This window comes from Lissotriton vulgaris, chromosome 6, assembly GCF_964263255.1.
Source record: "Lissotriton vulgaris chromosome 6, aLisVul1.2, whole genome shotgun sequence".
NCBI classification, from domain to species: domain Eukaryota; kingdom Metazoa; phylum Chordata; class Amphibia; order Caudata; family Salamandridae; genus Lissotriton; species Lissotriton vulgaris.
Window position 1 is genome coordinate 1890887897 of NC_141694.1, and position 16941 is coordinate 1890904837.

General features: G+C 46.6%; 1 protein-coding gene across 1 annotated transcript in view; it reads left to right on the plus strand.

Annotated features, from left to right (window-relative positions):
- The first annotated feature begins 228 nt into the window (after window positions 1-228).
- The window catches only part of LOC147709789 (antileukoproteinase-like), a 74017-nt gene continuing 57304 nt past the window's right edge, over window positions 229-16941 (plus strand). Inside the window, exon 1 of the mRNA XM_086928230.1 lies at window positions 229-340. Coding sequence (XP_086784356.1) covers window positions 244-340 — 97 coding nt within the window. The 5' untranslated portion in view covers window positions 229-243. The remainder of the gene's footprint in view (window positions 341-16941) is intronic.

Consider the following 16941-nt stretch of genomic DNA (forward strand, 5'->3'; position numbering starts at 1 on the left):
ACAACAACAAAAAACACAAAGGTTGGCTTTGAGAACTCTCATTAAGTTCTGACATTACTTTGTTAAGTGTTCCACTGTGAATTGTGTTGTGCAATGGCCTGGTGAAGGCATGTGGCTGGCGGGAGTCCAGGCACCTGCAGGATGGCGCCATACCAGCCTAATTCATCCTCCTAAAGCTACCAGCCTTAACCTATAAATCTGGGCTGCACGCGCCCGGTGTTCAGACACAGTCCCAGATGCAAGATGGCGAGCCTGGCTGGCATCACTCTTACACTGGTGCTGCTCACCCTGAGCCCGGCCATCTTGGGCATTAAAGTCTGCCCCGCCGGACAGACTGCAGGTACCAAATGCGTTTCATCTCCCATCCCTTCATCTTCCCTCACTGCGCCCACACTGCTCCCTCTGGCACCCTCATATTTGGTCCTTACCTTCTGCTTGTCTGTAAATCTACCCACCCTCCCGCGCCCTCTTACCTCTGCACCCACACATCTCACTCTCATGGGCGTTGATTCACCAGAATGCGGAAGTGAGTTCACATGTCTCTTTACCTCAATGACATCACAGGAGGTGACATCACGACTGTCTCTCACCTGTCAGTCTTTTGTCCATCTCCCGCTCCCATCTATCTTTCTCACCTGTGGACTCTCTCGAGCCTCTTGTCTCCCCTCGTATCCCAACTGTCTTTCTCACTGATCTCCTTATCATGTCTCAGAACCTCCCATTTCTCTGCTGAAGTCTCGCCTGTTCTGTCACCATCTTCTCTCACTCCTGCCCTGCTTCCTCCTCTCTCTTTTGGTTGTGTATCACCAACTTCTCTCACACCTGCCCTGCTTCCCTCTCCCTCTCTGTTGAGTGCCACCATCTTCTCTCACACCTGCCCTGCTTCCCTCTGACTCCCAGATGTGTCACCAGCTTCTGTCACACCTGCGCTGCTTCCCTCTCCCTCTCTGCTGTGTGTCACCATCTTCTCTAACATCTGCCCTGCTTCCCTCTCCCTCTCTGCTGTGTGTCACCATCTTCTCTCACACCTGCCCTGCTTCCCTCTCTCTCTCAGTTGTGTCACCAGCTTCTCTCATACCTGCCCTGCTCCCCTCTCCCTCTTGGTTGTGTGTCACCAACTTTTCTCACACCTGCCCTGCTTCCCTCTCCCTCTCTGTTGTGTGTCACCATCGTCTCTAACATCTGCCCTGCTTCCCTCTCCCTCTCTGTTGAGTGTCACTATCTTCTTTCACACCTGCCCTGCTTCCCTCTCTCTTTTGGTTGTGTGTCACCAGTTTCTCTCACAGCTGCACTCTGTCCCTCTGCCTCTTGGTTGTGTGTTAACATTTCTCTCACACCTGCCCTGCTTCCCTCTCCCTCTCAGTTGTGTCACCAGCTTCTCTCAAACCTGCCCTGCTCCCCTCTCCCTCTTGGTTGTGTGTCACCAACTTCTCTCACACCTGCCCTGCTTCCCTCTCCCTCTCTGTTGTGTGTCACCATCGTCTCTAACATCTGCCCTGCTTCCCTCTCCCTCTCTGTTGAGTGTCACTATCTTCTTTCACACCTGCCCTGCTTCCCTCTCTCTTTTGGTTGTGCGTCACCAGTTTCTCTCACAGCTGCACTCTGTCCCTCTGCCTCTTGGTTGTGTGTTAACATTTCTCTCACACCTGCCCTGCTTCCCTCTCCCTCTCAGTTGTGTCACCGGCTTCTCTCAAACCTGCCCTGCTCCCCTCTCCCTCTTGGTTGTGTGTCACCAACTTCTCTCACACCTGCCCTGCTTCCCTCTCCCTCTCTGCTGTGTGTCACCATCTTCTCTAACATCTGCCCTGCTTCCCTCTCCCTCTCTGCTGTGTGTCACCATCTTCTCTCACACCTGCCCTGCTTCCCTCTCCCTCTCAGTTGTGTCACCAGCTTCTCTCATACCTGCCCTTCTCCCCTCTCCCTCTTGGTTGTGTGTCACCAACTTTTCTCACACCTGCCCTGCTTCCCTCTCCCTCTCTGTTGTGTGTCACCATCGTCTCTAACATCTGCCCTGCTTCCCTCTCCCTCTCTGTCGAGTGTCACTATCTTCTTTCACACCTGCCCTGCTTCCCTCTCTCTTTTGGTTGTGTGTCACCAGTTTCTCTCACAGCTGCACTCTGTCCCTCTGCCTCTTGGTTGTGTGTTAACATTTCTCTCACACCTGCCCTGCTTCCCTCTCCCTCTCAGTTGTGTCACCAGCTTCTCTCAAACCTGCCCTGCTCCCCTCTCCCTCTTGGTTGTGTGTCACCAACTTCTCTCACACCTGCCCTGCTTCCCTCTCCCTCTCTGTTGTGTGTCACCATCATCTCTAACATCTGCCCTGCTTCCCTCTCCCTCTCTGTTGAGTGTCACTATCTTCTTTCACACCTGCCCTGCTTCCCTCTCTCTTTTGGTTGTGTGTCACCAACTTCTCTCACACCTGCCCTGCTTCCCTCTCCCTCTTGGTTGTGTGTTAACATCTTCTCTCACACCTGCCCTGCTTTCCTCTCCCACTTGGTTGTGTGTCACAATCTTCTCTCACACTTGCCCTGCTTGCCCCTCCCTCTCTGCTGTGTGTCACCAGCTTCTCTCACACCTTGCCTGTCTCACTCTCATCTCTCTTGTCTGTATCACATGTCTCTTACTGCATCCTCCCCCACTGGTGACAACCTCTGTCGCACTCTTGGCTGTCTCTTTGTTACCCGCCAAGGTATCTATTGCTCACACCAGTGGCACTCTCTTTCACAACTGTCAACACTTCCTGATGTCTCTTTTAATCCCTCTCGGTCTCTCTCGCATGCACGGCTCAGCCTTTCTCTCTGTCTCTTACCTGTCTCTCTGTGATGTCTCTTTAACCCCTCTCTGTCTCTCTCACATACACGCCCCTGTCTTTGTCTCGTTCCTGTCTCTCTGTGATGTCTCTTTAACCCCTCTCTGTCTCTCTCACAGACACGTCCCTGTCTTTGTCTGTTACCTGTCTTCCGGTGAAGTCTCTTTTATCTCTCTCTCTCTCAAATACACGTCCCTGTCTTTGTCTCTGTCTCTTACATGTCTTCGTGTGATGTCTCATCAATCCCTCTCTGTCTCTCTCACATACATGTCCCTGTCTCTGTCTCTGTCTCTTACCCGTCTTCGTGTGATGTCTCTTCAATCCCTCTCTGTCTCTCTCACATACAAGTCCATGTCTCTGTCTCATTCCTGTTGCTCTGTGATGTCTCTTTAACCCCTCTCTGTCTCTCTCACACACACGTCCCTGTCTTTGTCTCTGTCTCTTACCCGTCTTCGTGTGATGTCTCTTCAATCCCTCTCTGTCTCTCTCACATACAAGTCCATGTCTCTGTCTCATTCCTGTTGCTCTGTGATGTCTCTTTAACCCCTCTCTGTCTCTCTCACATACATGTCCCTGTCTCTGTCTCTTTCCTGTTTCTCTGTGATGTCTCTTTAACCCCTCTCTGTCTCTCTCACACACACGTCCCTGTATCTGCCTCTTTCCTGTCTCTCTGTGATGTCTCTTTAATCCCCCTGTCTCTCTCGCATAAACCCACCTGTCTTTGTCTCTGTCTCTCACCTGTCTCTCCTTTGTGTCCTCTTCCTGTTCTTTTTGTTATTTTAACGTAATTTCCTCCATAGTCTTTCCCTGTCTCTGTCTGCTCTCTTTTGCTCCCTCCACATCTTCAGTGGCGGATGTTTACTGGGTTCTGCACAAAGAATAGCCGAGGGGCACAGAGAGTACACAAGGTTGACTACAGCCTTAACTTCTGTTTAGGACACTGTCCTTAAAAGCTCTGACGGCAGGGGTCGCAAACACAGTGCCAGGGGTCTCATGATTACTGTGGTCTCCACATGATCTAGCTGAGGAGCGGCACAAAGAGTAAACAAGACTGACTACAGCCTTAACTTCTGTTTAGGACACATTTGCAGTCTCCAAGATATTTCTGGTTTGTGCGGAGTCAATATTCTTAATTATGGGCCATATGTATCATCAACCTGATTTGCGATTCTGAAATAGCGATTTTTTTAGAAATCGCTATTTCAGACTCGCAAATTGGGATGTATGTACAAATTCGCAATTTTTTGCAAATTCTTAGTATTCCTTAATTTCGATTAGCAAATTGCGAATCGCAATTAAGGAATATTTTCCCCTTCATTTCTATGGGCCAGGAGGCCCATAGGAATGAATGGGAAGTTATTTTCAATTTGCGATTCGCAATTTGAGAATCGCAAATTGAGAATAATTTCAAGGGTGCAGGGGTGTCCAAAGGAGACCCTGTTGCACCCCTGAAATAAGCATGGGTGCACATATGGCGCACATACATGCCCTAATGGCATGTATGTGCGTCACATGGCACTTTGAAAAATGCAAAAATGTGCATTTTTCAAGGAATTTGCAAATTACCACCAACTTGAAGTTGGTGGTAATTTGCGATTCTTCGGGACAATTAGCATTTTTTTTTTGCTTCATACATTGCATTTAATGAATCGCAAAATGTGCGATTCCTTAAATGCAATTGCAAATTAAGGAATCGCAAATTTTGCAATTCCTTGTTTTGCACCAGATTTTCCTTTATACATACCATTTGGCAAATTCGCATTCGCAAACGCCAAAATTCTGCGAATTTCGGCATTTGCGAATGCGAATTTGCTTCATACATAGGGCCCTATGTGAGCACCGTTGTACGTTAGCATGATTCACCCTTGCACTCTGTTTTTTATTTTCCTTACTTTTGTGCAATACTTTGTCGGGCACATTTGGGATATCTTTCTATGATATGTTGATCATGAGAACTATGGAATTTTCATTGTCCTTGTACGTAGATATATTTTTTATCTTTGTGTTCTGTTTGTGCACCCTATTACCATTGTTGCGATTCCTCCTTTTTTTTGGAAAATGTGCTCTTGGTATCATTCTTTTAAAACTTTCACCACTGGGCTGACCATTGATATTATCTTGCTTGGATTTACTGATAGCCAAAGGATTGCTTATCTTTGAAAACTATATAACTAGGTGGCTGCTGAACCATACATTGATTTATTTTTTTGAAATTTTAGGTGTGTATGTGTGTGCCCCACACGACGTATCCACTCCTGCCTTGACGAAGGTGGCGCCCCTGTAAAGGCGCAACACTGAAACGCGCGTTGGCGTTTTTCCTCTCGTGTTTTGGGATTTTGGTTTCCTCGTATCACCTGGAGGACACACAAGAATTTTCAACTCTGTCTTTAAATGGCAGTTGTCTCACCAAGAGTGCTTTTTAGTGTTGTAGGGCGTTGTGTGTGTTGAGGAATGAATGTGTATATCACTGAGAGTGAATGTAAGTATGACGGAGGTTTATGATTGTTATACGTGTGGAACAAATACATCTATACATCCATAGATGATTTGTATTTTGTATATTGTATGCTTTATTTATATTAATACATGAAAACAACTTGCTAAAAATCACTGTTTTGTTATGATGAAAATAAAAAGAACAATATATTTTGTATAAAAAAATGATGATTTATTTTGTCTGGGTGTGGGTCAGCCATGGTGTTCATATACCAGGACCCTGGTTCTTGGGCCTTCTATAACTCTGTTGGGAGGGTGATTCTCTGCCTTGGTGGTGTTTTGGAATTTTCCCTGCTCCACCCTCCCTTTATTCATTTGCAGGGGTCCCCTTGGTTTTTGGTTAGGACAGAGCCCTTACCACCTCTGATGGCAGGGGTCGCAAACACAGTGCCAGGGGTCTCATGTTTACTGCAGTCTGCACATGATCTAGCTGAGGGGCACAGAGAGTACACAAGGTTGACTACAGCCTTCACATCTGTTTAGAGCACTGCCTTAACATTTCTGACAGCAGGGGTCACAAACACAGTGCCAGTGGTCTCATGTTTACTGTGGTCTGCACAGGATCTAGCTGAGGGGCAAGGAGAGTACACAAGATTGACTACAGCCTTAACGTTTGTTTAGGATACCACCCTTACCACCTCTAAAGGCAGGGGTCGCAAAAACAGTGCCAGGGGTCTCATGTTTACTACAGTCTGCACACGATCTAGCTGAGGGGCACAGAGAGTACACAAGGTTGACTACAGCCTTAACTTCTGTTTAGGACACTGCCCTTACCACCTCTGACTGCAGGGGTCGCAAACACAGTGCCAGGGGTCTCATGTTTTCTGTGGTCTGCTTACGATTTAGCTGAGGGGCACAGAGAGTAAACAAGACTGACTACAGCTTTAACTTCTGTTTAGGACACTGCCCTTACCACCTCTGATGGCAGGGGTCGCAAACACAGTGCCAGGGGTCTCATGCTTTCTGTGGTCTGCATACGATCCAACTGAGGGGCACAGAGAGTAAAAAAGACTGACTACAGCTTTAACTTGTTTAGGACACTGACCTTACCAACTCTGATGGCAGGGGTCACTGACACAGTGCCAGTTGCTGCTGTAGGGAAGACAGCGGTTGAAACAGCGACCCCTGGTGCCCCTAAATGACCCCCAAGCCCACTCACCTCCGCTACACTGTATTTGACGAGTCCCTAAAATGTACTCCTTCATGTTTCTCCAGTCACCCTATTATTATGGATGCTACGCGCCCCTGCCTTTGACACACACGTTTCAGAGCCCCTAGAAGGGTATGAGTTCCACTCAAAGGCTTTCTTCTAAGCCACAACGTACTCCACTCAAACATTCCCCAAAACAAACGCGTGATTGTTTCCCAGGGTAATGTATGTACGCAGTTTCTCCAACAGCTTTAGAAAAGAGCTGTGAAAACAGAAATGAATGAATTCTAAAGATAGGGATGAATCTTAGATTCATGTAAGAAACACACGGAGGAAGGGAGTAACTGAAGGGGTGGGAGGCAGCTAAAGCCGGGCTTCAGTGGTAGAGTCACCAACAGCTGTGTGCTGACCTATCTCAGGACAGAGCCGCTGATAGGAGGAGGGAGGGTGTTTAAGAGGATTGAGATACAGTGGTAGGTTCCATAGATGGGTGAAGGGCTGCACCAGCAGGAGAGAGCCATGAAGACAGAGTACAGGAGAGGTTATCATTAAATCTATAAAGCACAACACTGCAAACTGAAACACCTCAAAGACCTTCCAACAGACAGCAAGTCATAGTGTTTAGGTCTGGCGGCACTGCAGCTGATGCCAAAACCTGGTGTTTACAACATACATGCAGTGGTCAGGCCGCTTCAAGCTTCAGCTTATCTGGGTCAGTCTCTTTTAGTCATTGGCTTTAGACATTGCTAGTCACATGATAGATCACTCCAGGGTGTATTCCTCTCTCATGTCTCATAAGGGTGCAGAGTTCCTAGGGAAAGGGGTAGGGAAAGGAAGGTCTTTCTTCGTAATGCCCTCACACACCCCGGAGGATGTCATGCTTCATCATTGGGCCATGCTCCTCGTCGGGCCAGTGCTGCAATGCCCGATGGGCACACGCAAACGGGGCTCTTTGGCAGAGATCTTTTGAAGAAGCCGTAGGGTGTGTGAGGGTGTGAGGGCTGGGTAGTGCACTAGGCTAGTGAGATAACATAAGTCTAGAGCAGTCCTACTGTAATGTATTTTTTTCCTGTGGTAGCCCTAGCCTAATTTGCCTAATTAAAATTTGAGTAAGCCCCTACAAGGGTGTAATGTTCCTATAGGGTTAAAGTGGTGTAGTGGGTCGATATGTTTCGTGCCTGTTAATCAAGGGTGAGCATAGTTGGCGTAGTACTACTACGCAAAATTCCACAAAGTTGAACAAAAAGTCTGTGAATTCCACAACTTTGCTACATCAACAGAGACCTCTTATATTTTTGGTAAAATAATAAGTATCTCTGTCTTTACATGCTAAAATGCATAAAGTCATTTCACAAAAGTGTAAATGAAAATGTAGTAAGCAGTGAGAGAGAACCAAGCAGATGCCTTGAAAACAAAGAGCACATCTTGCTGAATGATTCAGTGGTGGTCCCATCGTCTTACGACCACACCAAGCACAGGTATTATAGGCAAAAATAGAATCCATCCAAAGGCCCTGCAAAGCATTATGGAATGAGATTAGCAGTGGGGACTGAATATTATAGTATCCAATATCCAAATTATTAAGATGCAAAACAAGCTGTCCCAGAGCTTAGCAGCTCAATAAGAGAAGGCAGGACCCCTTGTTTTAGCTCGCTTTACACTAGGAAAAGCCAAGAACAGCATATTGCTGAAACACAAATCTTTTCCTGGTCTGTACCGACTAAATCACTGATGAAGAAAAAGCAGACACTTTTTGTCAATTGCTCAGAATGTGATCAACAGAGATTTAAAGGTGATTCACTCTACCACAGGAAGCAAATGCAGCTTTTTGAGACTGTGCCTATTGGAGTGTCTTTTCTGGACCCTTAAGATAAGACAAGCAGCAGCATCTGAAGTTTGTGGAGAGATTTGGCAGAAGTACTGAAGAAGAGCGTGTAATGGTGTCCACATATGTCAGGCACTAGGACAGGCCCGAGCTGGGGACGAGGGCGGGCGGAAAGGGAGGAGCTGGGGCTAAGGACGGCAGTTAGCTGTTAGCCAAGGACGAGAGAAGACGTAATAAAGAATCCTGCTGACCTGCAAAGAGTGTCCGTGTCTCTGTGGGTAAGGCGGGACACTACAGAGCGAATTAGAGTAATCTAACAAACAGATTATCAAGGCAAGTACAATAACTTAACTGGTGTACTCCGGTATGAATTTAAGCAACTTGTACAAAGATTTTAACAGTCCAAAACATACTCCAGTAATATCCTGAATATGAGATAAGAAAGAATGATCCTAGTTAAATGTTATACTGAGATATCTGCCCGTCTAAGCAGGCCAGGAGATGTGCCCAGCTAATGTGGGCAAAGACAATCCAGATCAAACTGAGAATAATTGCCAAAAAAATGACTTCAGATTTATCAGAATTAAGCTTCATGCCATTTGACTGCATCCAAAATGCACCTCTAAAAATCTGTCCATTTGATGCATGTTGCTTAATAATTTGCTGATGTTGCTGCTTTATGATCCATTTTTTATCATTGGTCGCTGGATAAAATTGTATATTTATGTTATTGAATCAAAATTGCACCCATTTGAATTATACATTGTGTCATTTTCTGCTTATTGGAGGGCTCCATTGCTGCCTAAAGAATACCCTACTGTCGATTTTGGACGTCTTTGATGTATGTTGATGATTTAAATTTGTATAAACTGATGTAATGAGGTAGATATAATGGTTTTAATGATGCATTTATATCTATTGCTGGGTTTTTTCTTTTATATGATTAACTAATTATTTATGTACGTTGTAAGTGGACCTCATTAGAGATCCAAATTCTTAATAAATATATTGAATTGAATTGAATTGACCTATCCACTCGCTGAAAAGAGAGTAAAGGTTGTGTGTCATCGGACTATGATGCTATCTTACAGCTCCATGGTTCTACTATCACCACCAAGGGGGCCATATAAATGTTAAAAAGGGCAGGGCTCAAGGTCAATCCCTGTGGAACACCATAACGTAAGTCTGTGAATTCAGATGTAAAAGGGGGAATCTGTTCAGAAAGGAAAGATTTCACCCATCTGAGACCAACATCCCTGTTGTTTCCAGATGTTCTGGTAGAATATCGTGAGATACAGTGTTGAATGCCACAGACAGATCTAAGAGAACAACCAGAGCTGTGTTACCCTCATCCGGTGCCAATTTGACATATTCAGAGACCTTCAATAGTGGGGTCTCTGTGCTATGCCCTGGACACAAACACTCCAGGGTATCATACAAATCTTGTTGCTCAACAGAAATGGTGACATTTGTTTATTAACCAGCTTTTCAAGAACCTTGGCCAACAGGGGAAGCAGGGAGAGGGGTCTCAAATGGTTAAGGTTAGAAATATCTGCCCTTGGGTTTTTGAGTAATAGAAACACAAGTGCTTGTTTCCAACAACGAGGAACAACACCCAAGTCTAAAAAAAAAAGTTGCAGATGGCCTCCACTTGCCCTTGTAAAGGTCCCAGAATAGTCAGGAGCTCTGTTTTGTGTTTCTTTTATCAGCTGACTGACGATAAGAGGAGCCATATTGACTCCTTTTAGGGTGGAGGGGCACCTTAGTCTGATAGACATTGACCTTCTTTCCCTTGTAATGACCAAACCTCTTCCTGCCCTTGCCCTAGACGCCTGTTTTTGGCGGAAAGGCTGGCTATCCTTCTGGCTCTTAACGATTTTTACAGAACTTCACCAAGCTCCTCATCAAAGAGCTTATTATCTAAAATGGGCATTCTCAGAAGACAACTCTTTTTGGTCTCCTTCTACCTTCTAGTAGCTGAGGCGTAAATGACGTAGAGCAGCAGCTGAGCTTGCACAAGCAATAGCTGAAGCTCTAAGGTTGTAAAACATGTTGTCCAACAAAAACAAGCCCTGAATCACCCTTCTTCCCAGAAAATAGGAAATGCCCACACTTTTGACCGTATGTTGATGTACTTTGATTGAGTGTGCCCTGTGTTCCTTCCAGCCAGGCACCCAGGGCCTATGTTCCCTCTGTAAAACTGTACTGTTGCAAAAACCAATCAGCAAGTCTCTGGCCACATGTAGGCCCCTTGTAAAAGGTACCCTAGCGAGGAAAAGTGTTCTTCTGATCGGCATCATTTGTACCCTGACTCCATTGCTTTTTCATTGCCATCTCGTGTCAAACACTTCCACGCGACCCAACTGGTAATTTCTAAATGACACGACAAAAACCACCTTGCAGCCTGCATTTCTGCCCAGGAACTGTCGCCCCCCCCCTTATTTGCAGTTCAACCAAAAACCAACAAGAGACACTCACACCCTGAGTAAATGATTTGTTTTCCATCTCCTGCTCCCAGCCTGTTAACATCCTTGACACCGTGATCAGGTTATCTGGACAATGGTCTGTCTGCTGGGCCTTGATCAGGGTGATTAAACAATGACTCGAAAGACTGGGCTTTGATCAAGGCAATTGAACAATGACCTGAAAGACTGAGCCTTGATCAAAGCCGAGTGAACAATGATTTGTGTACCAAGCCTTGACCAGGTCACCATCTACAAACATCGACTGGATCTGGTTATCAACTGCAAACACTGCCCTGATTAAACAATGAACTAACAGACAAAAGACTGGGATGAAAAAGTATAAAAGGCTTGTAAGCGGCACAGTGAAGCAGCAGCCTCCTGGGTTTTGTCTCTGACTTGCTTGAGACTCTGTTCCATAGCCCGGGCTATTTGAATAAATCTGGGTTCCTCCTGCAGACGAAGAGTCCTGTGTCTCCTTTTACTATGTATGAAGGGTATGGAAGATTTGGGCGGTTCCCCTGCCGCCGAGACCCAGTAAGTGGGTTAATCTGGTTCTTCAGTAGGTACCAAGGGTACTATGTCCAGGGAAGGCCTTTAAGGGCTGCAGCACTTATTGTGCCATCCTTAGAGGCCCTGTATCTGTACACACACACTGACTTTGCAGGCTGCATGTTTTGGTGCAGAACAAAGTAAAGAGCCGACATGGCACTCATCCCTGTGTGCCATGGCTACAACCCACTACCATGGAATAGGTAAGCAACCCCTCTAGACGATACCAGTAGTGAGGGTATAGGTGTATGAGCCCTGTACCCCTACAGTGTCTAAGTAAATTCTTAAGCAGTACGAAAGGGGATAATGGACGGAGCGTTTGAGCAAATCAAGCACTCACCCCCAGTCAACTGATCTGGGTTTAATCCATCACCATTCTTTAGCTCACTCCACCACCTCAGTTCAGACATGGACATATGCAAATCAGTCTGACTATGTGCCTCATGGGAACAGTCCAACCCGAACTGCCAGGCCATATCTTCCCTGGACCGGAAACAAGCATCCTGGGACTGGTTTCGGATTCATAATCCTCATCAGCCAGGCTATCTTGAATCCAGTGGTAGAGTGAGCAAGGGACCCACGTCTGGGCATACCCTGCCAACTTAGGGCGAACAAAGCGATACCAAAGGGGTAGATGGACGGAGCATTTGAGCAAATCAAACACTCACCCCCAGTCAACTGATCTGGGTTTAATCCATCACCATTCTTTAGCTCACTCCACCACCCCAGTTCAGACATGGCCATATGCAAATCAGCCTGACCCTCTGCCTCATGGGAACAGTCCATCCCCAACTGCCAGGCCATGTCTTCCCTGGACCGGAAACAAGCATCCTGGGACTGGTTTCGGATTCATAATCCTCATCAGCCAGCTACCTTGAATCCAGTGGTAGAGTGAGCAAGGGACCCACGTCTGGGCATACCCTGCCAACTTAGGACGAACAAAGCGATACCAAAGGGGAAGATGGACGGAGCTTTTGAGCAAATCAAACACCCACCCCCAGTCAATTGATCTGGGTTTAATCCATCACCATTCTTTAGCTCACTCCAGCACCCCAGTTCAGACATAGCCATATGCAAATCAGTCTGACCCTGTGCCTCATGGGAACAGTCCAGCCCGAACTGCCAAGCCATGCCTTCCCTGGACTGGAAACAAGCATCCTGTGACCAGTTTCAGATTCATAATCCTCATCAGCCAGGCTATCTTGAATCCAGTGGTAGAGTGAGCAAGGGACCCACGTCTGGGAAAACCCTGCACACTTAGGGCCAAAAAAGCGATACCAAAGGGGATGATGGATGGAGCGTTTGAGCAAATCAAACACTCGCCCCCAGTCAATTTATCTGGGTTTAATCCATCACCATTCTTTAGCTCACTCCACCACCCCAGTTCAGACATGGCCATATGCAAATCAGTCTTACCCTCTGCCTCATGGGAACAGTCCAGCCCGAACTGCCAAGCCATGTCTTCCCCGGACCGGAAACAAGCATCCTGGGACCGGTTTCGGATTCATAATCCTACTCAGCAAGGCTATCTTGAATCCAGTGGTAGAGTGAGCAAGGGACCTACGTCTGGGCATACCCTGCCAACTTAGGGCGAACAAAGCGATACCAAAGGGATGATGGACGGAGCGTTTGAACAAATCAAACACTCACTGGGTTTAATCCATCACCATTTGTTAGTTCACTCCACCACCCCAAATCAGACATGGCCATATGCAAATCAGTCTGACCCTGTGCCTCATGGGAGCAGTCCAGCCAGAACTGCCAAGCCATATCTTCCCTGGACTGGAAACAATCATCCTGGGACCGGTTTTGGATTCATAATCCTCATCAGCCAGGCTATCTTGAATCCAGTGGTAGAGTGAGCAAGGGACCAGTCATTCTACTGTAAATAATTCACTGCATTTAAACTGTATTTAAGCTGCATATGCTTGCAAAGTATTTCTATATTTACGTGTGCCTGGTTTGGTTCTAGAAAATAAAGATAACTCAATAACAGTTTTATACAAACCAATTGGTCAGAGTTCAGTCCTTGAGTGTGTCCAATCATTTCTTGCCTAAGCTGTGCAATAAATGCTTAGCACTACCCTCAGATAAGGCCTTACTGCTCGCCCACACTACCACTAATAGAGTAAGAATTCACTGAAAGAATATCGATGACACAAATATAGACTTACCAAAATATTGAGTAAAAAACTATAGAATGCAAAAATATTGAATCCCTATCTGCAAACAGGTAAGTACAAAAATATTGAATCAAAAATATCATTGTAAAAAATATAGTTAGTCAAAATATCGAATTTTTTAAATGTCTTAAAAGTAATTGAAAATTAATTAAATAATATATATAATTAACTTAAACATACTTAAAATACTTAAATCACCTTAAAATTAATAAATAATTAATGTAACTTAAAAAAAAACAATTGAATTTTTTAATACAATAGGATAGCGGGAGGGTTAAATTTACTATTACCACTCCAGTGAGTGCAATCAGTGAGTGCAACAGTATAGAAAACATTGGATAGCGTAGCAGTAAAAATTACTATTCCCACTCCAGTGAGTGCATCAGTAAGGAAAGCGTTGGATAGCGTAGGGGTAAAAATTATTATTCCCACTCCAGTGAGTGCAACAGTAGGGAAAGGGTTGGATAGCGTAGGGGTAAAAATTACTATTCCCACTCCAGTGAGTGGGTTGGTGCCTACTTAGGGACCTCAGCATTTTCCCGCGCAGCGGACGCGCTGATTACTCGGCGCTGGGGTGCTGCCGGTGTAGGGTGCTCTGTGTTACCTGGCAAACCTTTTTAAACTTGACGCTTTTAAATGTGATACTGAAACATCGTATTTTTCCTGCTGTACCTTACCTGCTGCTATTTCGGTCGGCGCCTCGTTCCACCGCGGCAAGTGCCGTTTGTTGTGGAGGGCGTTCACGACCTTGGCACGCCCCCTGAGGGTGTCTCCATCGCCAGAGGCGGGGTTGGTGCCTACTTAGGGACCTCAGCATTTTCCCGCGCAGCGGACGCGCTGATTACTCGGCGCTGGGGTGCTGCCGGTGTAGGGTGCTCTGTGTTACCTGGCAAACCTTTTTAAACTTGACGCTTTTAAATGTGATACTGAAACATCGTATTTTTCCTGCTGTACCTTACCTGCTGCTATTTCGGTCGGCGCCTCGTTCCACCGCGGCAAGTGCCGTTTGTTGTGGAGGGCGTTCACGACCTTGGCACGCCCCCTGAGGGTGTCTCCATCGCCAGAGGCGGGGTTGGTGCCTACTTAGGGACCTCAGCATTTTCCCGCGCAGCGGACGCGCGCGGCGGGTAGCCGGCGGGTCGCCGAAGGCTCGCCAAAGGCGAGCCCGTCTGCGCCCGTCCGTGCCGGTCCGTTGCCAGTGGCCAGGACCCCTGGTTGCCAGCTGATAGCATGGTCCGGTTTGCCCGTGAGGAGATATTTGCTCTCCGTTGTCAAACGGCGTGTGCGCCACACTCATTGCATCCTGGCTCATTTGACCTGCGGTGCAATCACTGCAGTTTTAAGGCTATGGAGGCAGGCCCATTTCCAACGGCCCCCGCTGACAAAACTAATAATATCGCGAGCTTACTGATATTAAGCCTTAACTGCAGGTCCCTTGTCAAACATCATGAGGACATTTATGAGCTTCTTACGGACTACTCCCCGGACCTGCTAGTCCTAACAGAGACATGGCTGACGAATGACACACTGGCCATCACTGCATTAGCCCTCCCTTCTAACTATCTCATTCTAACTCAGAATAGATTTAAGGGCAGGGGAGGGGGATTGGCAGTGATATTTAAAGACATCTATTCTTGCACTCTCTCCCCTACAGAGATAGCCAACTGTGAGAGCGCACTTTTTAAGCTGAAGGTCTCAGATACCTTCACTTTTACGGGCGTGCTGATTTATCGGCCTCCCGGGCTAGCGAGTACATTTCAGGAATCATTGGTTTCTAATGTCTCTGCCTTCATTTTACAGTCAGCTAACTTCAGTGTTCTGGGGGACCTCAATTTACATCTGGAGTCTAGTCTCTCCCCAGCAATACTGAAGTTTCTAGGGGATATGGAAGCCTGCCAATTACGTCAGCTGGTGGTAGGGCCCTCCCATCTAGCAGGCCACTTACTGGACCCGGTGTTTTCGAACATTCAGGAAATTTCAGTTTCCACTCCTAGTCCTCTTAGCTGGACGGACCATTTTTTGGTACAGATCGCTGTTAGGATTCCAGCTGGCCCTGGGGGAAAGCCTCCTCCTCCTTTTTTGAGACGTGCATGGCACAAACTTGATGGGGCACTATTCGAGGCTAGATTAACTAAGTCCCGACCTGCCTGGCCTACCAATCTGGATGAGGCGGATCTAGCCTATAGAGAATGGATCAATGAGTCTCTGGATCATTTCATACCCAGGAAAATGTCAAGACCTAAACGTAAGCAGTCCCAGTTATGGTACTGTGAGGCGCTTGTACTAAAAAAAAAGGAGTGTAAGGTACTTGAACGTATCTGGAGAAGATCATATGATTTGGTAGCCAAGTCCAATTTCAGAATTGCTACAAAAGCCTACCACAAGTTGATAAAAAAGACCAAGGCTAGTTATTATACTGATCTGATCAATGCCAGCACAAATCGCACAAAAACTATCTTTGCGTTAGTGAAGGAGCTTACTACATCCCCCGTGGGGACTAATAGCACCATAGTATCTGACTCACATTGCGAAGAGCTGGCTCACTTCTTTATTAATAAAGTACAAGGGATTTATAATACATTTAACTCTGGAGAACCATCTATGACCTACAGACCTACTACGGACTCATTGAGCCTTCCCTATTCTCTCCTAACGCTCCCACTCATCTCTCAGACAGATATGGAACCCCTAACTTCAAGAATCAAGTCGGGGTCCCCGGAAGATCCTGTCAAACCCGAGATGTTTAGACTGTTTCCGGAATCTATCTTGACAGAAGGGCAAAAACTGATTAATAAATCTCTGCAATCAGCTACCATCCCGAAATCGTGGAAACATGCCAAAGTGGTCCCCTTGTTAAAAAAACCCACCCTGGACCCCTCTAAGCCAGAAAGTTTCCGGCCTATCTCGCTGCTTCCTTACTTGGCCAAAGTAATGGAGGCACACGTCAATTCTACTCTGACAGATTTTCTGGAGACTAATGGGATCTTGGAGGAGTCTCAGAACGGATTCCGTGCCAAACATAGCACGGAGTCAGCCTTACTGGCCGTCACAGAACATCTAAGGGTGGCACAAGACAGGGGTGACACCTCAGCTGTGGTGCTGCTAGATTTGAGTGCGGCGTTCGACACCGTCTCCCATGGGATCCTAGTCAAGAGGCTATGGGAGATAGGTGTCAGAGAGGATGCTCTGGACTGGTTCGTGTCATTTCTATCCGACCGTTCCTTCCAGGTTCATGCCCCCCCGTACTCATCCGGCAGTTTTCCATTGGGCTGTGGTGTTCCTCAGGGCTCTGCCCTCAGCCCCACGCTGTTTAATGTGTATGTCCGCCCCCTGGCCACATTGGCCAGGGAACGTAACATCGAACTAATATCTTATGCGGACGATACACAGCTGAATCTTCACCTTCTCTAATAACATCGTTGGTGATCAAGCCAAATTCCAAGAGGATATCGTGGCCATTTCCA